At 41.9% G+C, this 25,457-nt stretch overlaps 1 protein-coding gene across 1 annotated transcript in view; it reads right to left on the minus strand.

Annotated features, from left to right (window-relative positions):
* Positions 1–23,675, minus strand: part of znf804b (zinc finger protein 804B) — a 30,277-nt gene extending 6,602 nt beyond the window's left edge. The window contains exons 1-3 of the mRNA XM_028425888.1: positions 23,520–23,675; positions 23,116–23,414; positions 4,109–4,246 (exon numbers count right to left, since the gene is read on the minus strand). Of these exons, the coding sequence (XP_028281689.1) occupies positions 4,109–4,246; positions 23,116–23,268 (291 nt within the window). The 5' untranslated portion in view covers positions 23,269–23,414; positions 23,520–23,675. The remainder of the gene's footprint in view (positions 1–4,108; positions 4,247–23,115; positions 23,415–23,519) is intronic.
* Positions 23,676–25,457: the final 1,782 nt, after the last annotated feature.

Below are 25,457 nucleotides of genomic sequence, written 5' to 3' on the forward strand. Positions count from 1 at the left end.
TTCTTATTCTCTCTCCTTCTTCAGTACATTTTAGCTCCTCTGCTGTGCAATCCCCCATTGACTTATGAATTTAGAAATGTTGTTTATTTTGTATAATTGTGAACCTATCCCATAGCATAAGTTACAACAGGATTACACCGCACTCACATTTAGATGATGTTACGCTATTATCCACCCATACAATATGTATCACATGCACACATGCACACAAGCACACATCAGATTAGCCCCTCAGACATCAGATTTATTTATACACTCACTCTCTTTCACACCCAGATCTTATGCAGGAGCTGACAGTTGTCAGGTTAATCTTAGCTGAGTCTTACACAAGCTGGTGTCTTTTTACATTATCGCTTGATGCTTAACATCCCACTGTCAGCTCACTGCAAGACAGCATTAAGTATGTGCCACTGGAGCAGCACTTGTGGGTTTGCATCCATTAAACATACAAGTCTTAGGATATAGGTGCCTATGGGTTGCAGACATCATATGTGTGTGTATGTATGCAGTGGAAATATATTCTATAGGAAATATTAATCTTTTTGAAGCACAGGGGCATGGATCATGAACTACTGTAGATAGAGTCGAGTCAGGAACAGGGAGGAAGAAGACATAAGAGCATTATTTCCTGTGTTTTATTTTGAAATCACTGTGTCTTGTCTTCATCTTCCTCATGTGGTCTCTCCTCCTGGTGATTACCTGCTCCTCCTCAGTGTTTCTCACCTGCCTCCCTTCACTCCCTGCCAGTTTGTCTTGTGTGGTTAATCAAGCTTTACCAGCTTTCCAGAACCTGAGTGTATTTCTTAGAACCTCTGTGTATGACCTTTGTGTGTATTTTTGGATTTAGCCTCAGCCCTTTGGTACTTTTGCCTGTGCCTGTTAGTTTATGACCCCAGCGTGTTTTTTGGACTAGCCTTTAGCTGTAGCCTCCTGTACCTCTGCCTTCTGATTTTTCTGGTTCCTGACTCCTGCCTGCCCGATGATCCTCCTGCCTAGTCTTTCTGTACTTTTGCCTTTGACTGACCACCCGAGTAACAACCCCTTTTTGTAATTATTGACTTTGTTTTTGCAAACTATACTGCCTCCTGCCCCTCGCTTGTGTTCGCTCTGACAAACTCTGACAAATAGATGGGGTATATGAGGATAAATGCTTCCTTCTTCCTTGCATTCTGCACACCGCCAGGTTATTGTTGTCTCTTAAAACAGCTCCCACTGCAGGGAAACCTGTAGCTATATTTAGAGATAAACAAAATGTTGCACATGAACCGCTTTGACTGAGCACACAGGGCAGACACTGCTTCCCATGTTAAAGTAGATTCTTTTGTCTTTGGTGGTAATGTCATGCCTGCTCTCCAACATGCCAATCTAGCTGTGTGCTGTGAAGCCTGATGCGTCGGTCAAAGCCTCAATCAATATTCCTTTAGATGTGTTGAGTGCTCAGGCTGAGGCAACTATAGATGAGTCAGAGTTGATTCACATCCACTCGGTCTTTAGAATGGAAGGATGATGTATTCATAGGTAGCATGTGAGGGCCCATGCTAATAGGCGGATTGCTTTTTTTTATTTAAAAGGGAGTGTAATTCTGTTGTAATGAGCAATTTCTGTAATCTGCAGTAAATGCTGATAAAGCCCTGTATTCAGACATGTTTATCCCTGAATCGATGACAGGGAAAAGAGACAGGGCAAACGCAATCAGCTTCCTTTCTCTAAAGCCAATACTCCTGCAGGGGAGTTGTCTTCAACTAGAATTTCATCTGTTGTCTGCATTCCTGTGTGTGTGTGTGTCTGTGTATGTGGGTTCCTACAGTGCCAGTGGCTACTGTCATCTCAGTGCCTCATCCACATCGTTTCATGTGCTTGCCGCTGGCTAAAACAAAGCATTAACATTAGCCTGCAGTTGCTTCAATTCATTTTCAAAGAACAATGACAGAGGAGGAACAGTCTTATTTAATGTTTATTTCATGATGCACAGTGTGGGCGTTCAGAAGTGGGAAGCAGCTTGGCTTGGTTGAGAGATTGCCTGTGTTTGAGGACAAGTGTGTACACGCGTAAGTGCATGACTGTAGGTTTGTCCATGTGAGTGTGTGTCTTGGCATGACAACAGATAGCTGTAGGAGAATCAGCTATCAGCAGAACCTTCAGCTTGTTAGTCCAGAGTGGAGGTTTTGTTATGAAAATGGATGTGAAAGCAGAATGCAGGAGAAAACCTGCTGCCGGGGTTTTTTCCTAATGGTCCATTGGCCTCAACTTGTCCAAACCAGAATAACAGAATCATGCTTGAGCTATGACTAATAGCTTCATGTTTTATTTGGCACTGAATATTTATTCTCCTTTCGAAGGAAGTACAAATTAAAGAATAAAGTGAATTGTAGATAGAACATGTTCTAGTTACATACAAATCAACTGCTCTAATTTTTGGACTAGAGACCGATAGTGTTTCAGTTCTTAAGCAGTAAAATATGTCTAAATGTATTTTTTACAGTGTCTTTAACATAGTGCCATAATTTCCTGATAAAGTGTTTAAACATCTGTTTTTGTAGAACTGTAATGTTTTATAAGATGCCATCCCTCCCCAGTAGGATGACACGGTATTATACTGTACATATTCCGGTTTATAAATTGCCTAGATGTGTAACTTTAATATCTCATGGAAACGTCTACTGTAAAATCCAACTTTATGTTCAAAGGTCAAAATTTTACTTTTACAATTTTAAAAAGCGGTATATTATCTTCCATGGTCCAGAGGTGCAACCTTCCCTTTCCCTTTCCATCAGTACAAATGTGCTACATGCTAAAGAAATGTTCAAGGTAAATACAGCTGAGATGTGACCATGATTCATAAATGAAACATCCAAACTGGGTGGGAGTAACTGTTGTAGCGATTTCATTTACTCCACCTGAATGATAGATTATTGTTTTGGAATCGTAGAAATTTGTTTTTGTTCTAAACACAAGCTTTGAACTTTACACGGCTAGCACTCTAATGCTGTTTTTGGACTGTAATCCTTCATCCAAGTCCCAAGTTTCTTTTTTACACTTCTATCAGCCTGTTAAACCTGCACAGCTATATTTGGTGTCCTCTTTGGCTTAGCTGTACCAAAACGCCAGGGTAGGAATGTCAGCACACACTCTAGATGTAAATTTGATAGATTTAATCAGAAACATATTTATTTGGTAACTGCTTGGATGTAATGCTTTTTGAAAAAACAGAAATATATATACGCAACATTCAATAACTTATAATCTTTCTGCTCCATCACATGACCCCCAAGTGCTCCACTTCTTGGCTACAAATGACCAAATAATGACCCTCACTCCGCTGACCTAAATTCTCTTGGAGTGTGAGATTCAGAGTGAGGGAGGACGGAGCACCTTTGAACAGCAGGTGGGAGGCTGTAGTTGCTGCTTCACCAAATATTGATCGTGAACAGCAACATAAAAAACACTAAAAGATTCCATATATGGAAATTATTGATCAATTAAATACTTGTTTTTTAGGGCCAAAAATGTTTTTTTAAACATTAAGCAAGGTAGATTTTTCAAAAAACAAAACAACCCCAGAGCAACCTATAGGTTGCTTAAAATTCAACTGAAGTTGCACTTATTAATATTTTTATAGGAAAATTTTTGCTGTGTATGTGAAAAGCAAAAACCAAAGTTAACAACATGCACAAGACTATACAACGCACACTGTTAGTTCTGTATCCGACCCTTGGAATGGACTTTTTATTTTGTCTTAGAACTTAAATTACCACAGTTTGGATCAATTGGCATTAAGATCTCAGTATGGAAACAAGTGTAAATACAGTGCTGTCGTTCCTCTGTGTGTGTGTGTGTGTTTGTTTATGTGCCTGCCTTAAATTGAGGTGTTCCACCTCAGTGTGTGTGCTTGTAAGAGATGATGTGGTTGTCACTCTCCTACAGCTACCTGCTGGGAGACTGTACCCAATGGGCAGATTGACATGAAAATGTAAAGTAGCTTTCCATCAAACACCTAATGCCAACACATCCAACGTTCTACAACAAGAGATTATGTAAAAAACGTCGGCTCTGTTTGTCTGCCGGCATGCATGTGTCTGTGTGTGTGTGTCAGGTGCATCTTGTTTACCTGCTTGTGTGCGTGGTCGTAGGAGTTGATGTGGTTGTCAAACTCCTGATGTCTGAGGTACTGCTTGTCACACAGCTCACAGTAGAAGAGAGCCTTTAGATCCTCCACTGAGCAACCCAAAGCTCTCTCTGCACATTCCTGGAGAAGGAGAGAGAGAAGATACTGGCATAAACAGACAAAGACATAAAGGGTTAGAGGGGCAGAGACAGAAAATGGAAGCAGTGTGTGGGGGAAGAGGATGGGGAGACTGGCAGATTGTTAGCCATTTAGAGTAAATCTGCATCCTAGAGACATCAGCAATAATAGCCTCTACATGTGCTCTGCATAAAACTGTTAAACGGCTTCCCATTAAAGTGTGCTGCCTTTGCTGCTGCTGCTGCTGGCGGTTGGACAAAGCCATCGAAGCCCTGTGCTCATGGCAACTTGAGCCTGGGGACACATTTAATACAACCTCTATAATAGAAACCTGTGTATGTAACCTGTAATGGCAAATAGTCTGACTGCAGTGAATGTGCTGTCTAACAATGCCAAATTGTGCATGTGAAAAGTTTCGGACAAATACACAACGTATGAATGCACGTAAATACACACACACACATGCACTGTGCAAATGGCACATAGACCTGAGGGGGGTAAATCACTTGTCTGCATGCTCACATCAGCCACAGGGTGACATGCACAGTTTTGTATATGTGTACAATAGATGTGTGTGCTTGCTTGTGTATGTGTGCTGAGGAGAGTGTGTGCATTCATGCCATGCTCTGCTTCAGAATGTAATTTCCCTCAGGCTAGGGGCTGCCAATAAACACTATTGAATTCTGTTCTACACTGACATGATGGGAATTTAATTTGAGGTTGTCACTTCTGTCTCTCCCCTCCTTCTCCGTTTCTTTCCCTCTGTCCATCTCCCCTCTCTTTCTCCACGCTCTTGTGCTATTCCAGCCCTCTAACACTTTTCCTTCAACTTACTCTTTTCTGCTTCACTTTATCTCCCTTTTTTACCCACTCCGTTTGCCTTTTTTTTTCTCCCTCTGTCTTCCTGGCATGCTCCTTTTCTGTTTGGTGAGTCCTGGGTCATGCAGTGACAGAGTCTATTGCCCCCAATTTGCTTCAGTAATATGCCTGCACACAGGAACAGAGGTGAGCGGAAAAGAGAGGGAGGATGCAGACAAGAGATGGAATGACCCCCGTCTGCCCTCGCAGAGAGATACAAACAGGCCCTCAGCATTATTTTTACAAGCCATCATTAAGCATCTGTAGCTGTATATTTAACTATATGTCATTCACACATATACACACACACAGAAACATATAGTCCTCCCACAGACCACTTCCATCTGCTGCAGCTGGATTAGTTGGAATAGATGAAGAGGGGTGAAGGAAAGGATCAGCAGAGAGGTAACTAATATACATTGATCTTGGGGTGCTCCAGGTATACGTGTGTGCCATGGTATTGATCTGCTTTCCAGGATTAAGTCACTAACTGGAAATGATCCCATCTCCCACTTCATTTGAGTGCTAGCAGGGTGATGAGATTGAGGTAATGAATGCTGTGTATTTGTCAACTTTAGAGCTAATACTAGATCACACAGGAACTGCCTATGAGCATGCGTTTATTATACAGTGTGTGTGTTCAGTGTAGAACTGCTCACAAGCACGTTCCATGCATGTGCAGTTTGACTCTTTTGAGGTTATTTTGAAGAAAAACTGCCAAAGGATAATGGCAGATGTCCACAACAGTGACGCCTGCCACCTCAAAAAAAAAAAAACCTGTTCACCACCATTTGCCTCCTTTGACAACCTAAAACTAGTTCTTCTGCCCAGAGCTCAGTATTCAACTTTTTGACAATGCTGCTGCTGTAAACGACTTTCTGCAGATCCAACTTCTGAATGCTCCACTGGTCAAAGTGTGTAAATATAAGAGCTAAAAGTTAAATGTGATACGTTTTCTAAAATCATCTCTTTGTACCTTTGTGCTCTGTGTATGTGCTCTGCTTTTTTTTCTCACCTTTTGCGCTCTGTCAGGATAATTACTTTTACAATGTAAAATACACACAGAAAGCAGAGTGAACGTACGTGAGCAAAGGTGTGAATGCATCAAAGCAGAAGTGTTTGCTTGTGTGTCCATGTGCGTGAACTCAGAAGTGATTTGTTTGTGTTGGAGCTGTCCTGACAAGTGATTGCCCATTTTTTTTCTGTTGAATACTAAAATCAAACACGAGAGCTTAAATGTAAACACCTCATGATATCTACTCACCCCTATGCACCAACATGCACAGACACACTTATAGAAATTCATCTACACACACCTACACACACTTACGCATGCACAGTCACACAGTCTGTCATCCTGATATACCAATGCCAAATTAATCTAGACCTCAATTTACCTCACTAGCATAAATCTGCTTGTAGAATAAGCACAACTGATGTATCTGCAGACCTGAATGGACAGTGATTGTTTGCATGATTATGCGTGTCAGTGTTTGTGCAGGGCAGGGAATGTCAATGTGTTTCCATGCTTCCTTTCCTGTTCATTTACATAAGAGAAGGGCCATTTTATCCCTCTTCATTGCTGAAATTGTCTCACAAATAAGAGTCGTTATGGGCCGTAACCAGAGTTTCAGACACACACGCATGTAATTTAATGTCTTGAGCTACTGTGGAAAGGAACAGGTCACGCTTAAAGTGTTTCACAGACGTGGTCTGTCAGCATTCCTGAATGTGTGCACTGGAAAGTAACGATATACAATATATTCATGGAAAATTCTTCAGAAACAAAATAACCCTTAAGAAACCGTTCTGATGCAATCACACCGTCACTGCTGTCATTTCTGGTAAAACTGCTAGGACATAAAAATCTAAAGCAGTAACCACATGTTCGTTAGGTTTATGGAGTTCATGTTTAACTAAACGTTTTTCTTTTTTTTTTTAATTTCGCGATTGACCTTCAATACCGCTGATCTACGCAAAAATCCCATTAATCTCATTAAAAATAATATGCTCATCTCTGTCATAACTCAACTCTTACCAGCGTCTTGGCATTGATTTGAAGTGAGGTGGACATAGAGCAGCATGATGTCCCTTTGAGGGCAGGTTTATATGTCTTAATGTTTTATAGAGAGCTGGCCTATGTTATTATTTTTTTTTATTATGCTCTTTGATAATTCACTCCTATGCAAACAATGCATACCATAAATGATGTCCAAAAAATGCGCGTTAACGTGTTAATTTTCACAATTTATTTGAAATATTTAAGTATTTTAAAAAAAGCAGCTGAAGCAAAACGCCCCTCTGACATGTGTACTGAAACATGTACATGAAAAGCTCATTAACGGTTTGGCCAATTAGTTAAGACTCAATTAGCATGGTGGAAGATGATGGCACTGCATCAAGAGACAGTTCTACAATCTAACCGGAAAAAAATGATCGTATTAAGAACACACATGTTTGGCAAAAGGGCGCAGAGGATGAACATGAGCAGCTGATGAAAAATCATCTGCATGAACTGTGAGTAAAACAGAAACAGCACCTCTCTAAATGTACTTCTCTAATGTCTATTATTACAAGCCTTAGTTTGAAAAGACAAAACAAAGGTAATACAGTAGCAAATTGAGTGACTGATTTGATTATGTTTTAAATTGATTGAGTGCCTTAACAAATACAAAGTTATTATTTTTTTCAATTATGCATCCCATAGGTCAGATTTTGTTATTTTTGTTTCATTGCAAATTAATGTTTTGTGACATGCACTTGAACCAAATGGTGTGTTTTGTCAAATGAAGTGGTTCTAATATCTGATAAATAAAAGCAGCTTACTCTGAGAGCTATCAGCGAGGGAAGCAGCTTTTTTTAATTGGAAAGTCTACATTATACTGACGTGATAATTTGCTATGATTCAATCAATTACACGAAAATAAAGAAGTAAAATAGTGTTCAGCCACCCACTGCCTGGAGCAACATTGTCTCCCTCAACTCACAGGTCACTTTCTTGTTGGTTGTAATTAAATATTGAACAGCATTTTCATGGTTTGCTGAGTTCCGCATAGTGAGAGTGTGAAGGATGGCTTATGATATAGTAAACAGTCTGAAAGCATTTTTTCTGCTTAATCTGATGTATTTACTGTTTTAATGGGATGTTTGGTGAGAGATCATTAAATTTGAGCAGGATAACCCACACTGAGATTATGATATAAAAAATACTGTAAACGTATGTTTGTCAATAATTATCTAAAATATGTTTTTCTTTTTAACAATATTGTATTTTTTCTTAGTGGTCATATATAGTCGCATATAGACAGATGGGGACATCATTAATAGTATTTTATCATGAGAGCGGCTTATTAAATATGTTGTGTTGGACATGTGTGATGTAACTGATCGGATGTGATCATTATTAACAGCACAACAGTATGTTTTAATTGCGCTCCCACTATGAAATTCCAACGCATTAAAACTAGCAAAAAAACATGATGAAACAACACTCAGCATGCATAATAAATCTATGATGAGAGAGAGCGTGAGCCTTATAAAAGCTGATTCCCTCTGTTCACATGTATCTGAAGACAGTTCTACTGCTAAGGGACGAAACTTCCTGAATAGGGCTGACTTTGAAGAAACTAGCCCTGATTGAGAGATACACGTCAGGTAACTGGTAGCTGATTGAAATGAGCAATCTTTATGTACAGTGTGTCTCCTCCGGATATAATTGCCTTAGGCTTCATGCGGACAGGCCTGCCTTGTGATGGTGTTTATTGTTGTGAAAGTGTAATCATGTAGGTCTGATGGTTAAACGTAACCAAACAGCAAATGGATGTTAAATTAAAATGAATAAGTAATGGCCCGATGTGAACCTCAGACTGTGTGAAAGTTGGGTTGAGTTGGGTTAATACCACCATCTGCCTACCCAGACTTGTCATGTTGTTGGCCTTAATAACAGCTCAGTAGGCATCTGAATGTGAAGTAAATATTTTTGCAAAGAAGAGAGAAGAAGAGCGGCGAAGAGTGACAGGGACAAAGAGCAGAGAGATGTTTTTGAATTGCTACTGTGCTTTGAGGGAACAATTCAATAAACAATTCACCAATGTTTATCAAGCCCAATTAAGTCTTTAATTATCTTCAGCTATAATTATCACTCTAACTTGGCCACTGTAATGAAAAGAAGCAATTCCATTTGTGGTAAAAAGAAAAATAATTTAGCAAATCTGTTTGCCTCCCTCTCTCTCTGCATATTTACATGTTACTCTTCCTGTTATTCATCCCAGCAGACACACATGTATTCACACAAGTGGAGAGACTTTGGCAGTGTGAGTCTGGCAGTGCTGTGTGATTTCTTGCCATTCCTCTATAGCCAATGACAGCTGACCTGAGGGCTATAAGGCTTGTTACTGTAATGACCTGTAGAACACATACACAAACAGGCTAGCTGAGTGTTAATGAGCTGATATTTGCAGCCTTAATGTCACTCCCTTGACTGCCTTTAATGTGCCTCCATCGTTTGTACCTACCCATTTATTCATTTGGCGTGTGTGTATGCAGAATTTGCATGTGCATCTGAAGCCTTTCTTTTGTCTGCTAGAGTTTGTGTGTGTGTCACACAGAAATATGGCCAAAGCAAGTATATATGTATAAGTGACCAAAGCCAGAATCACAGATGTGATGATCATATATGCGCTCATTAGGGTTTTCTTACAGCCAGAAGAACAGATGTGTTAGCTCAGCTACGTCATTTCACACTCTGTCAACTTCGTGGTTGTGAGAGACACTAATAGGCTAAAAATAAGTAAGTCAAAAAGATTAAAGCAAGCACAGAAAAGTACAAAGTGCTCAGGTGTCAGGTGTGCGTCATTGTGTTTCTCTGTGTGCTGAAGGCTATCAAAGCACTATCCTCTGCGCCATGATATCACCCGTGGTGTCACTATATATATATAAATACATAACAAAATGTTTCTCTGACCTTTCAAGCTGCAGAGACTAACCAAATCAGAACATAATGAAGAGATTGTATTTGCTTGTTTGCCCTGTGGCCTTTGTTGCCATGTTGAAATGAAGAGTGGATTTGATCTTTAATCATCTCCGTCGTCTGTGGACTGTTTAAATTAACAATTCAGTAGACACGTAACATGGAAATCATGTTCATATCTAGTTATTTTTCATTGACTACTGATATCTATTGGCTCCTGCTCTATTAGTACATTCAAAGAACTGCCATAATGCTAACATTCTGCACATTTAGTGCTACTCTAATGAGACGCCTATTGCTCTTATGAGTGCTGTCAGTTCTAAACACATCTGTAGGCAATCATGTTGCTCATGGATTTAAAGTTCTGAAGATTCAAAGCGTCACACCCTAACTCCATGTATGAAAAGCAACATATTACTTCCAACTATAAAAGAAGATGAAGCTCAAAATAACTGCACTGCTTTTCTGGGCTACAGCAGGGAGCTTGTAGCATCGACAAATTGCACCGCTCTCCTGTTGAAGTCATAAATCTATGATTAGTCACAAGGCCCAACCAAACGATCACTCAGCAGGCAATCAAAATTTAATTCCCTGTCCATCACAATGCAAGGCCAAAGGGCCTCTGGGCTGCTCCATCCACCCCTCCCTGCCTTCATTCTTTCTGTCTGTCACTATTTCTCCTCTCCATTCAACAGGGCTACCTTGTTTTCACAGAGTTAGAGAAATACCCAGGCGCTCCACGAACTGAGGTCTCCTCTGTGCCTTTTAATGTATTTTTATGATCTTACCACTCATTTACTCTGCGCTCTTCAGGGACTTGCATTTGAAGATTTCCTTCCTCTTCTTTCATTGCACATCAAGGAGAACATCATATCCAAATTAGAGCACAACAAAGGATGGTGGGAGTAATGGAAGGAGAGCTGAACTTTACTTTCCATGGGTACATGCTGTATGCAGTGGGTTTTGATTTCATTCCCTCTCCACAGCTGCTCTGTGAGAAATGATATCCGAAGATCAGCTAATCTCTTATGGACACTCAAAACCAAAACCAGAAGGGTCAAGGTCAACTATGTTGTAGAGCTGCAACTAATGACTATTTCAATAGTCAACTAGTCATTGACTACCTTAATGACTAATCGACTAATAGTCGACTACTTTGGACCGCTAATTTGTCGTTGATTCATCCGCCTCCATGCTGCTGCTTAGATCTATAAAGCTGAAGATCTTGGGCCAAAGCCCTCGGTTCACGCTCTTTTTTAAAAACAAAAAATGTGTGTGTGTGCTTATTCCCGCATATGCCCAAAGCACATTAAAGTGACAGTTCTCGGACAACCAACAGAGGGCTCGTCCTGGTTTCAAACCCATGACTTTTTGCACCCAAAGTGCCAATCATCCTGCTCCACCATGAGCCACAGAACTTTTCCCTGGTGCAAATGCGCTACACTTGCATGCCATGCAATGACATCACAACGACCCGTCAACTAAAAAAAAGGTCTACTAAATTAGTTATCGACAGATTTTGCCGTTGACTATTAGTCAACTGGTTGTTGCAGCCCTACTATGTTGGTGCCAGATATGCACTTGAACACTCTGCAGAGACTATACAGCCAAAAAGGGGGTAACTCTTTATTTGTGGCTTATATTTTAACATTTGTTGGTGACCATAGATGGATCGTTTGGACTTTGCGTGATGAAGGTGACAAATGAGAACAGCCTGCTATTCTGTGTCTCCTTATTTTCATCACTTCCATTTTCTTGTTATTCACTGGTTCACTATGCTGAACTGCTGTTTAATTGTTCAATGTTAGAAGAAGCAGAGAGCAAAGAGAAAAATTAAGACTGTGTCATGCACTGCAAATACAATACAAGCAAAATTATAAATCATACAACAAATAGTGTAGACAACAAAGTAAATATTTCAAGGGGATTGCAAAGAGTATCTGGGCCAACAGGCTGAGGAACCATGTGGTGACAGTGTTTTGTCTATTTGCATATATTTTCTTGCTGTGGTGCTGGTGTTGGTGGTAAGCCCCTTTAGCTGCTGTTTAATTGATATGTGAAGAACACAAGGCAAAGGCCACAAAAGCTCACTGACTGACAACTGAATGCTGCCCCACATCCCTCATCCTTTCACTCTCCTCCCTCTCATTTTTTTCACTTTAGACTTTTATACTATTTCGGATTCTCCCACATATTGCTTTTCCTCTCTTATACACTAAAAGCACTTGTCACTTATGTGTCCTTCCATCTGTGCGCCTATCGGGCTTCTCTCCCCTCTCGCTAAATGTCACCTCCAATATCAAATGCTTTCCTCTCTCCGAACTGGCAGGGAAAAAAATGGAATTATATGGACCATACACTCTTGACATTTAAATTACAGACACAATTGAAAACCCTGCATGGATAAATGGATATAGAACGTTGTTGAGTTATCACACAAACACACAAATACATCAAACGTCCATGGTTTCCTCTCAGGTGCTGTCTGTCAGAGTGCTCTGGCAGTTGAGTGACTGCATCAAAGAGGATTGTGTCTCTATCTGTTAAAGTGATCAAACTAGCCCTGTAATCTGTCAGAGTGTGATTATACAGATTAGTGAAGAAGACAAGTTAAGAAGATGAAGGTAATCAGTTTTGGAGACAGATTTAAAGCACAGGATTACCATGACCGAAGATTACACCCTCATCTAACTGCTAAGTCTTGCAGATGTGCAGATGTGTGTTGGGCGAGGACGGCTGAGCGGGAAGGATGGGCTGCTGGTGTCGGTGAAGTGAGGAGCGATTGCTCTTTTTCAGGCATTTGTGATTTCAGATTCTTTTGAAGCTCTCCAGTGCAGGCGTGCCGTCGTTTGTGTGTGTGGTTCATTTGTGCTATCAGGGGATAACATGAGTGTGTCCAATATGAGTGAATGATCTTTTATGTGGCGCATTACAGTGTGAGTGCACGGATGACTAATGATACTAAGGACGAGAAGGATGAAATTTACACACAAGCAGAGGCTCCATGTATTTGCTCTACAGTGCTCATCAGACCAACTTTGCGAGAGCAGGTTTCACGGGCCTGTGCAGCAGCTAAGAACCTGTGCTGGGCCTGGGATTGAAATCCTGCGAGACCTCTCTGTTTTCAGCATCCTTCTCTGCTTCTTTCCATCCCTCTGCTCTCCACATCTCCTTCTTTGGGCATCCTTGTTATCTTTCTTAACTTCTATCCAGCCCTCTGTACAGCTGCATTAGTATGTATGGCCGTGTAGCTCAGGGTTTAGAGGTTTATGTCTCCTAATAGACAGAGATTTGTCCTGTCACGCCAACACCCACATGCAGCTTATAGTGTGAGACAGAGGGAGAACGACTCCTTCCGCGCTGTGTGGAGGGTAGAGAAAGAACATTTATGTCCCTGTCTTATCTCCGGAGAGAAAGGTTCCATTTCTGTACAAATCATAAAGCATTCATTTGTGGGTTTCTCTTCTTTTCTCCCACGCTTTCCATCTTCTTCTTCCTTGCCCCGTTCCTGCTCTCTCTCTGTCTTTCTCTCTCTCTACCCCTTTCTCTGCCTCTCTCATTCGCTGTGATTGGATTAAGACCAAAGAAACAGAGTGAGGAGATGCGGAAGGGATGAGAGCTTATTAAGCATGTGAGAGGTGAGATGACATTAAGCTGTACAAAAAGAGATTGAGGAAGAGGTGTGTGTGAGCACATGTGCAAGAGGCGTGTGTGTGTGTGTGTCTGAGTGGAGGTGTGTGTGTGCAGCACATTTCTGTATTTATCCCCACAGAAGGTAGGGTGAGAAGAGGGAGGAGGTGAGGCGTTTAGCTGTGGAGCACTTTAATCAAGGGGCGAGCAATCCAGCATGACCCACTCTGTCATCCATTATTGATGCCTGCCTCAGCCAGGCTGATGAATCATTAAGCCACTCATCAGGCCTGGGAATTCTGCCTCCACCTAGGCCGATGACACTCATTTACATAAATCACACGCTGCTATTTTTCACATGCTTGCACATAAACACAAACACACACCCACATACAGCCACACACACAAAGTTCGTAGGCTTGCTCTGTGATGTTTGTGGCTCACACACACATTTTTTTTAAAGCTTTACCAAAAACACACATTTCTGTCATACCTAGAAGAGGCAAGTTACTCGAGCTGCAAATACAGAATTTAGAATGGAGCTTACGCTGTTCATGACAAGCACTCAGCAGCTGCAACACCAGCAGATAAAAGAGAACATGTTCCACATCCTCCAGACCTCACAGTGTATTTGTTTCCTTTTGCTAGACGTGTAATCCAAACAATCACACATGGCTAACCTTAAATGTGGAGAGAGGAGAGTGAAGCAGGAGCAATGAGAAACAAAAAGAAGCAGAGAGAAGGAGATCTTACAGAGTTTCTGTTTACTGTACTTTTTGCCTCTGGGTTTATGGAAGAGGAAAAGGGGAGAATCTTAGGGAAATTGATGACTACCAACGCAATCCACCCACACATTTCTTCTCATTTTCTTGGGGTCTCCTCTCCTCTCCTCTCCTCTCCTCTCCTCTCCTCTCCTCTCCTCTCCTCCTGCTGTTTCCATATCTTCCCATTCTCTGTTGTGACTAATCCTGTACCACAGGGTAAGAATATACCTCACAGCAAGGGTAAGAAGGCCCCATTGCAGACTTGTGCAAAAAAATGCAGAAACACAATCATGCCAAACATATATACACAAACAGACAGACAGAGGAAACAGGCACCCTGCCCATACAAAGGAGTTAGCCAAGCCCGGTGGCTGCTAGCTGGGGGCTGCTTGCAGACCACTGTGATCCTGCCATTCTGGCATCACGCAGCCAGGACATTTCTGCACAGCGCTAAGCTGAGCGCCTGGCATCTCCAATCTGCTAAACACAGGAATGCTGCTGCTCATGGTAATTGCAGTGGGATGTTTTCTCCATCACGGCTGATATGAAGACCGGTTGAAGCAAAACGGCATGAATTATTAGTATCTGCATCATGTCTTGTGCTGCTGGTGGAGGTATGTCTGATATAATTTGATGCATTGTTACTGATGCATGACTGACCCTGCACTATCAGAATGTCCTAGTAGGTTCTATCTGCTGTAATACATAAACATGAGAGCACACCAGGATGAACACACATGAGAACACACACAATGTTATAATAATACTACATGCAATTACGATTTGTTTTGTTTCTCCTCCCCTATGTGTGTGTCATTTAGTTATGTCATTTAAAAAGGTAATAAGCTCAATAATATCCCTTTCATTTTTCAGAATCCTTGACCCTAACACTGACTTTTTCACCACCCTATTTTTACACAAGTTTTTGTTTGTCACAGGCGAGAGGGCAAAAGTGAAATGAGTGGCGTATGAGAATGTGTCTAAGGCAGCAGAAACATGAAGGACTCACAGCCAAACTATAATCAGATCGTGTTGGTGGATTTCATGTTCAAGTATTGACTGAATGAGGTAGGAATTTCTCACTTTAGTGAAGATTCGGCAATAAAAATTCAAATTGCAAAAAAGACAAAGACACTTACATCAACTTTCCCACCAGTAACAACATTTCTAGTATCCAAACTATGTTTCATCATGCCTTCATCATTACCACATTTATGGAAAATGTTTCTAAAATGGCACTGATACACTCATTTGGGAAGAGATCAAGAACCTATTAGGGATGGAGCCTGATATTTCTATATAGTCTGCATTCACTCTATGACTCTGTGTGAGTGTATTGGTGCACCCAGCAGTGCAGTATGCACTATAACAGTATATTCAGGCAAAGAAATGCAAAACATGAAAGCCTTGATCTTATGTCAACGAATTCAGGGAAATAAACCTTGTTCCATTGCATTAAAATTCTTCTGCCACTTTGATCTATAAATGCAAAGCGCCTTCTTCACTTCTTTCAGTGGTAGTTATTTTTATAAATCGTCCTTATGCACATGAAAAGTGGGAAGAAAAAAGTGATGTGTAGATCAAGCTGAGAATGATATTGGATTTTATTCAGACGGAGTCCTGTGGTTTCTGTTAGGGTGGGAGACATTCCTGGGCTCCTGCTCAGCCAGAAGGTGGTGGTTCACAGCCTCTCTTTCAGTGAGTCATCGCTCCTCCAGAGGAGAGATAATTAATTTGTCTGAGCTGCTCTTAACCCCGGCCTGCGTGTCAGCGGTGGAAACACACGCAGGCGTTCAAGCACACAGGTGCAAATATGTGTAACACTCACGCCTACATTTGCATGCAGGCCCATATAGGATGCAAGCAGCAGTTAATGGAGCTATAACTGTATCGCCACATGTTCCTTTGTGAAAGCACGTGAGTCCAGGTGGAGCAGCAGAATAGGACGAAGAGTTGAGGAGTAAAATGGGGGTCACCGAAAGAACAGAAAAACTGCCCAGCAAATACAACACACCCTCTCTTTCATTCCTTCAAGGATTTTTCTGCAATATTGCTACTGCAATATTACTCCCATCACCCACCCACACACACAGACCCTCATACAGACATATTATACACACACACATACACACACCGGATTCAAAGGCCTAAACAGTTGAACCTTTGACCTGCTAAAAAATGAATGGGCCTCAGAGATGAGATGAAAAGCAATGGGAGGGGGAGATAAGAGGAGTGTCACCCAGAGGGAGATGAGAGCAAAGGTATTGGCTTGAGAAATACATAAAGGAAGAGACAGAAGGTAGTGGCAAACCATAGTTTAAAAAAAAGAAGGGAGGCAGACAGAGGATGTAGAGTTTAGACTGCAGGGAAAATGACTTCTCAGAGAATAAAAGAGGATAAAACCGAACCCTGAATGAGACATGACATCCTAATGACTGTGAAACAAAACGCTTTCATCTCCTCATCTCTTACCTGTCGTCTTCCTTTCCTCAGTTTTTTTCTCAGACACTGGGGCAATGATACTCTTTTGATAACAATATTTTTTGTGTGTAGGATTTGGTTTCGAGTGTGTCAGTTTCTGCTGGAGGTAGCATTCCAGATGGTTCATCAAACATCCCGTAATTATCAAACACTCACTAATTGTATGTGAGTGTGTGTTTATGTGCTGGTGTGTCTCCAGGTGATTATCTGATGCTGCGATCACTAATGACCACACAGACAAACAGCTGTCCCAAGGTAATATACAAAATGAGAGGTAGGCCATCTGCTGTGTCTGTGTGTGCGTGTGACACTGTAACAGCTTGTGTGTCACTCAACACGCATGTGATTCCACAAATGTACAATCTGTAGGATTGCACAATCTGTGGGATTGTACAGTGATTAGCAATAGCGTCTATATATCAGAGACATTAACTGTATGCTAACCTGCTAGCTTCTGACAGTAGCATTGTGCCACTTGGTGCCGCAGGTCAGGACAGTGAGTCAAAAATATTTTTAATTTATAACCCAGCACCCCGTTTCCAGAAGGCACCAAGACAAAGAGACGCAAATAAAGAATGAGTCAAGCATCAGTAAATTGAATAAAAATCATCTCAGTCTCAGATGAGCAAACATCACAGAGGCAGGAAGCACACTCCAACAGAAACACACAAAAGACGCCTATACATAGGTAGAGATGAATATGCTCATGCATCTTGCGCCTCCTTCTTTTATTCCATTCCTGAGGGCATGCTGTGCTGTTGTCGAAAGACTGGCAGGTTGTGTCACCTCAAACAGCGAGTTCATTTACAAGTTACACAATGCCGCACAAACAAATGAGGGGAAACATGCTACGTAGAAGAAACTGAAGGAAAAAAGAAAAACAGAAAAAAACGCTGCAGAGTGAGTTTGGAAAAGTCAGAAAATAGCGAAGCAACAGAGCATCGGCAGCACTTCTCCTCCAGGGAACTATTCTGGTTATCAAGTAGAGGTTATTATGCTATGAAGCACTAATGAATTCATTAGCTAAATGAAATGTCAATAAAGGCTTGAGAGAGTGTTAAAATCGATGGCAACTGTCTCAATCTCACCCCCCCTTCACTCTTTCTCTTTATCCTATCTCACCCATCTGTCCCAATTATCCACCTTTCTCCCCAACACACACTCGCGCTCACTCTCTCTCTCTCTGGAGTGCTGAGTGTAAACTGTGATGGAGGACATTAGCGGTGATCAGTGGGAGCACTTTGCAGCGGTCAGCAGGAATGGTCCAGTCATACAGGACTTTAGCATTCAGCAGCACTCACCTGCTCACTCTCAAACTGCTCCACAAGGGCCTGATGTGAGCTGCTGTGTGTGCGTGCGCGTGCATTAACATTAGGCTTTATGAATGTGAGTGATGGCAGCTTTAAGGACCTTGACTCTGAAATGACTTAACAACTCAGCAGCTACCTGTACACACACTTTCATCCAAATTTAACTAATCTCTATCTTTCTGACATTTGTTGAACTTCATGAATGTCAAGGTGTAATTATCAACTTGATCTTCTCCTGTGAGCCTGATTCTCTCATTATTTTGATCATTATTCTATTTGTGGGTTTTTGTTTACGTTCATGATTAGACTGGCATGGCAAATGGCAACCCCGTTGGCTCATCTCACCTCAGTCCCCTCATGATGGCTTAGTATTTGTAGCTAACTACTTGACTCCCTTTGAACACGGCGGTGTTTTTACGCAGCTAAATGGCTGTTTCAAGGTAATTGTTCAGGGCATATGTTTAAATGCCACCTCATTTACATAAACACTGTTCAGCTCCCTGCGGAATCAATGAAAACACGAGAGTGCAAACGCACACACACACACACACTGCGCTGACTTTGACACTAGTCCTGTACAGCCAGCAATTCATCTGTTTTCTGCAACGGCAGTGAAATATACATCAAAGTGGTCTTCAGTGGATGAGCAGCTATGCATACACAAAGCTATTCTGTTCTACAGTGGGACAGTTTAATGGGGGAGGATTTAAGAATTTTCAGAAATGGAAGGTATGTATCAGGCGGGATCTAAACTGTTAGGAAAATCAACCCAGCTAGATTTTATTTTTTTTCTGAGTCTGAACACGAATCCGGATATAGATCTCGATAAAATCTTGGAGGTGGATCTAGCTGGATTGGCGCAAATGTGGCTCAGGTCTGAATGCAAATGCAGCTAGCGAATCTGGCTAGCGACGTGATACTTTTGGTTCACAGGGACAGTGTTTGGGTCGTGTACAAAAGCCATATGTAAACAACCGTCAAACTATGACAGCTTTGCCCCGAGTTTATGTTCGACAGGGCTACCAAGGAATAAACTGCTTTTTGAACCGGAAAAAACAAAAGAAGGAGCGAAACAGGACAAAAAATAAAACGTATGACGCATGCGCACATGTGTTTTGAATGCTATGTATATTACGAGGTGCCACCAAGTGGTTTGGAGGACAACAAACAAGCCGGATTAAGCCAGATTCAATCCCACTCTAGCTGGATTGACTCTCCAGTGTGAACAGGGCCTTAGAGAGCACTTTAGTTCTGAATGTGTCTTCCTTTCCCCACACCTTCTCACTGCTTCACCTCTTTGTGTCCTCACTCAATGCTGACATTAAAAAACCCTTTGAGTGTTTGAATAATGACTCACTGGAGATGATTAAGCAGTAATATGCATCCAGGATCCAAAGTTAGACACGTCTGAGAGACCTATCACAATGATAATTAGTGGTGATAAAATAGTAATGAGCAAAATCCTAAACCAGAAAAAAACCACAGTACACCACAGGAAGCTAACTAAACAAGGAAACAGTTCTCTTAACAAACAGGAGAGGGTTTGTTGTGGAGCAAGAAGACGGCTGCGTGTTGAAACGGCACTCAACGGGTTCCTGGTGTTTTTGTAATGCAGCGCTGCCTTATCAAAGAGGAGTTACCCCCGACAAATCCCTGTTGTAATATCCTTTGTACTCTACTGATCTAAGCTAAATCAAAGAGCAGCAGGGTGTTGTGCTGGCTGGTGTGGCATTCTCTACAATGGGATGGACAGAAGCAAAAGATGCTGCTCAGCATGTTTAACTGCCTTGAAGAGATGTGTTAAACTTCCTCACTCCAGCCTGAAGGACTCTGTTTCACCTAAAGCAAAGGGGTCACTTTTGAACTGCTTGACCACATGTGCTGACTGTTTATCATGCCGACAGGCTCATCTATCAGGTCATGTCTGAACTAATATGGATAAATCTGAGAGCACATCTTTTTTTTGACCTTCCATACATCCTTAGCCAGCATTTTGCACCACTGAAAACTTTCCACATGTAGATTTATCTACATTAGATTGGACATGGCCTTTGAGGTGAATGGTGTCCTTCCTGCCATGAGTAACATTTGAAAAACACAGCTTGGACAGAACAAAATGTATTTAACATAATTCAGTCCTAGGTCAGCTTTATTTACATCTGTGGTGCTGTGTGTTGAGTTTCTGTGAAAGATGCTCCCGCACAGCAAAGTGATGAATTTGAATCAAGTTGAAAGGAAATCTTCAGAGCGTCTGCTGCTCATGTTATTTGCTTGAATGATTTTCTTTGATGGCATTTCTTCTTTTTGATGATATTTGAAGGGTTGTAGTTCTACATTATGGCTGATACAGACTCTTAATTGTCAGTGTCAGATCTCATTATGTGGCTCGATAAAAGCGGCAATTTCCTGAACTGAGAAATTAAGCCAGCACAAAAATGCAAAAAACTGCAGTTTCTCAAATGACCACTTGAGGTTGACTCAAAAAATGATTCAACCCCCTCCATATTAAATGTACAAATTTGAGCAGAAATAGACATGTTTACATAAGAGTAAAAAACGGTCGCTGTGGATGATCTCACCCTTAAGGGGATGACTTCTCTACTAATGATGCCAACATGTATATGCCAAAAGAATGTGCTCCTCGAGTGGACAGCGTATCCACATTAGACTGTATCTAAAAATGTTTTTAGTGTAGTACAAAAAGAAAAAAAGATCAGATTATTTAATTTTCCTGTTCATGAAATGTATGCAAGGGTAATGTTTATATATCACTTGTTTAGTGTAGTCTTAGGTGCAAGGCCATGGGTGTCTCATTTAGCTGTCTCAAACGGTGTCAAGATGACAATAACCAGAGTCAAACGCACTGAGCTTTAAAACCATTCTCACAAGGGTCGTCTGTCTTTATTTACAGTCTATGATATCTGCAGAGAGCTGATGATGGCAGCTCTGCAGCCGGCGGCTTATGTATGAAATGCAAAGCAGCATAACATGTAATAAGACAAAGCAATGACTGTAATGCCGGAACACAATCACAGGCATAAGTTTAATAGACACTCTACACATCAGTTAAAAGGCACATTTGAAAAGATTATTAAATGTGTAATGTATGTAAAAAATGATGTCATCTTGTAATAGTGTAATTTTTAAGCATTTTTTCATAGCTATAAAACACAGATTGCTTCATTATCATGCTGTAATATCATAGACCTATATATGTTTGCTCTTGAATAGATAATTAAATGTTCTCACGGTTCATTATTCATTCAGCAATGCATATTAATGTATATTTAAATGCCCTACACTGACCCTGCTGTAAACTAAATGTACAGCTCGGCAAACAGCTAGATGATTTAATTTATACAGATTAAAAAAGATGTGATGCCAACGTATGTTCAACATGAAAAGCCATGATAATCATAGCCTGACTTTCATATCATATTTCTGATTAACTCAGAAATCAGCATTTGTCTAGAAATCTATTCCTCACTCTAAAATACAGATATGCCTGATATAGTCAGTGAGCTTTAAATTAGACTTTCCCTGAGAAATTAGACTTGTTTCTGAGAGAGGACTGAACTTTGTGCAGGATCAATAAAAAACTGAGCTTTTGATGATTTTACAAGAAGATGAAGCAGACAGGTGGAAGATCAAGTTCAAAAAGGGAAGCCCTGGTTTGTAGAAAGAGAGATATGTGCTGCATATACTGTCCTTAAAAAGCATGATGGACTGATAGACTATCTAGAAATTGTTTCTCTGTGTGTATTCAAAAGCATGTATAAAATTATGAAGGAATATTTGTGCACTTGACTCATTGCAGCATCTCTGCCAGTCTGACTGCTCAACACTGTTCGCTCATTTACATCACACAGTAAACGCGGGCCGAACATGACAGACTGGTAATGACTTGACTACAAACACACACGCAGACGCACACTCTCTCTCACACACACACTCACATGCACACACTGTTATACACACATACCAGCTGCTCCTTTCCTCCTTTCTCATCAAACTTGTCATCAGCTCCACCAGTTTGTCTCATCTCACATTAAGAGCTCATGAATAATGTGTGATTACCAGAGACCCTCTGAGCAACTCCTGGATCTACAGTACACACACACACACACACACACACACACACACACACCCTAACAGCACAAAATATCATGTACATATTTACATGTACTATAATTTCCTTTGCTTCTCTCTCTTCCTTGTTTTCCCTGCTCTGCTACACACATACACAAACACACACATGTCCACAAATCCCAAAACACACACTGGGCAAGTGCACGCAACAAAATGCCAGTCTGGTGGCTCAAAGGAACCCTGGGCACCAGGAAAAGGTCATAGAGTTAACTTACAAGCCTGGACACAGGTCTCTCTCATGCACACACACACAGAACAAATACTCCGAAGGTAATTAAGCCTATTTTAGTCTGGTCAATTCGTCTCCTCAAAGAATTACTGTAATTTGATGTGTATAATTCACCTAGCTGTGGGGAGGCATGCAGGGACAAAGGCTTCATACACAATTTTCTCCTCTGTGTAAAATCACATCCACAGCCTTCCATCAAAAAGTCTCACAAAAAGATCATGCCATGCAGAAATATTCACCTCCACTGTACTCTATCACAGCATGACTATGTCTGATGGCTTTTTTTCTCTCCTCCCCACAGTAACCCCTATTCACGCACCCACTTATCCAAGCTTGTGAAGAACTTAGTACAAAAACACGTGAACAAGAATGACCCCACTTAAACTCCTTTACAGTCTCCAGGACTAAGGTGTTCCAAAAACCACACACGCGTCCTCCCACTGCGCACACTCTGAAGGGGAGCTATCATCATGTTCTCTTACCGGTGAATCGCTGGTTGCGGTTGGACACAACGGTCCCCTGAAGACCCCTTTGACGCGCCGAAAGTGTCCATTGCTCAGGTGTGTGGAGCTGATAACCAGGTAGTAACAAGCGCTGCACGCCATCCCGGGGGCTTCGCGAGGTTTTGGGCCCATGAAGTGGGTTCTGCTACAATGGTCCTGGTTGTTGGATGTGGTGTCCCAGCGGACGCAAAGTCAGGTCCGTCAGTGCAGGTAGGAAGGATGCCGGACCGGTGAGACGGAGGACGTCTCACTCTCGTCCTCTGTTTGGAAGTCTCTGCCTACGTGAGACAAAAAGGACAAGAGTGGAGGTTTGCTCTGATGTGTTTCCATGAGAGTGCGTGAAGTAGAAAGAGAGGGAGCAGAGAGAGAGACGTTATACTGACCGCGCTCTGCCGCTGGAGTCTGCGTTTGGCATGCTGTCGTCGGCCAGGCTTAAATAAATGAATGAGCGCCTGTGGAGTGCCAGAGGAAGAGAGAGATCCATCCAGGCTCTGTTACACACACACACACACCCACACACACTCTCTCTCTCGCTCTCTCTCTCCTGTTCCTCCCTCCTCTTGCTCTCTTTTCCTCTCAGTCCTCTGGTCCAGTCTGTAAAGTGTATGCAGCCTCAGCCAAGCAGCAGCAGCAGCAGCAGCACAGTTTGAGTTCTCACTAAAGAAAAGAGGAACAAACAGTCTCGCAAGTGCGCCTTCCCTTCAAGCACGTCGAACGGAAAACATCTGACCTCCTTCTTCTTCTGCCGTTTTGCTGCGTATTGATTAGCATCTGTTTTACAGACACCTGTCTTGTGAAATCCGCGGAGCTCCGTGGGAGGGACAGTATATCCATCCACAGCAGTCTGTAGTTATTATCGAGCTCCAGCGCAGGATGACTGAAGTGGTTCCGACTCTTTCTGAGAAACACACTCTCTCCCTCTCTCTCTCTATGTGTGTGTGTGTGTGTGTGTGTGTCTCCCCCTCTTCTCGGGGGCTGCACCGGACCGGATTTCTGTCTAGCCTATAATATGCAGCCCGTGTCGCTGCGTGGGTGTGGGATAGTGGGGATCACTTCAGTCCACGCCGCGCCTGAGTAACTCCGAATTGACCGCCTCCTTCCACACACTTCTCATTTCTTTCAGTTTTTCTCTCCTGTGCGCCACAAGAATAACTTTGTTTGCAAACAGTGTGTGTGTGTGTGTGTGATTTCTGCAGATGACCCACTGATAACATAATGGTCACATGTCAATCTTCCCCCTCATGTCCTCAGGTCCATCTCTTCTCGTCTTTCCTTTGGAGGACATTAAAGTAAAAGCACTATGATCTTGGTACCGTTTGTGGGAAAGGAGCATCTCTCTTGTTGCATCTTCGGGACTGATGATTTGATGCCAGATAAAAGGCTCTTTCTCCGGCTCGGCTTGTCAGACTGCGCCAGTTGCCGTCAAAGAGCAGCTCGGAACCAGCTGCAGCTGTGTGTCAGCGGCGTATGGCGCTGTTCCCTAACGCGGTGCTGAAACTATTAAACTGCGAGCACCCACAGCACTGCACGGCGCGTCATGCATATTTAGCTCTGGATTAGGGTGCCTTTTTTGTGCTCGACAGTGAACGCTGCAGACAGCTCCTGACTTTAGAAGTAAACACAAAGGGAAAAAGTTGCTTTCTTTTGGTTCCCTTGATGAATTCACATACAAGGACACGAGTCTGTGAGGTTGGCACAACTTTTGTTTTGCTGTCAAGTTTAAGCCGTAAGGCAGGACTTTTATTGTGGGTAATTTTCTGTAAAGATACAATGCATCTTAACAAAATGGCAAAGTCTGATAGGCTACTTACAGCCTTTAGATTTAGTGCAGCTTATCTGCCAGCACTGACAATAGAAAACCAAAGAGTGGATGCCATTCCCCTGCATAGAACTTTAATGCACTTCCATTGTTTGTTTTATTAACAACAATATCCAAAGGACACCCTCAAAAGCTCTTAGAAATATTTCTGAGGCAATTGAACTTCCAGGCTCTGCTAACAGAAAACCCTGGCTGGTCCCTGTCCTTTTGCAGCTTCTGCAAACATTTTATTTTCTCAGCAACCTCCTACTCTTTGTGGAACTGTTGCTCCTCACCTACTCACTCTCTCCTTCTACAGCATTTTTCCTGCACTTCAACCGGTGTCTGTCCACTCCTTGAGGCCAGTTCTCCACTTCTTAGCCATGGTCCTCTGTAGTCCACCTGCACCACATTACACAAACCAGCCTCAGAGCTGTGTTATTCAAAGCAGCTTTGCAGTTTGGTTTTGATTTGTTATGACTAAGAGAGTGTGTGATTGTGCTTTTTTTATCTGCATGCACTC

The sequence above is a fragment of the Parambassis ranga genome, chromosome 16, assembly GCF_900634625.1.
Source record: "Parambassis ranga chromosome 16, fParRan2.1, whole genome shotgun sequence".
Lineage (NCBI taxonomy): Eukaryota > Metazoa > Chordata > Actinopteri > Ambassidae > Parambassis > Parambassis ranga.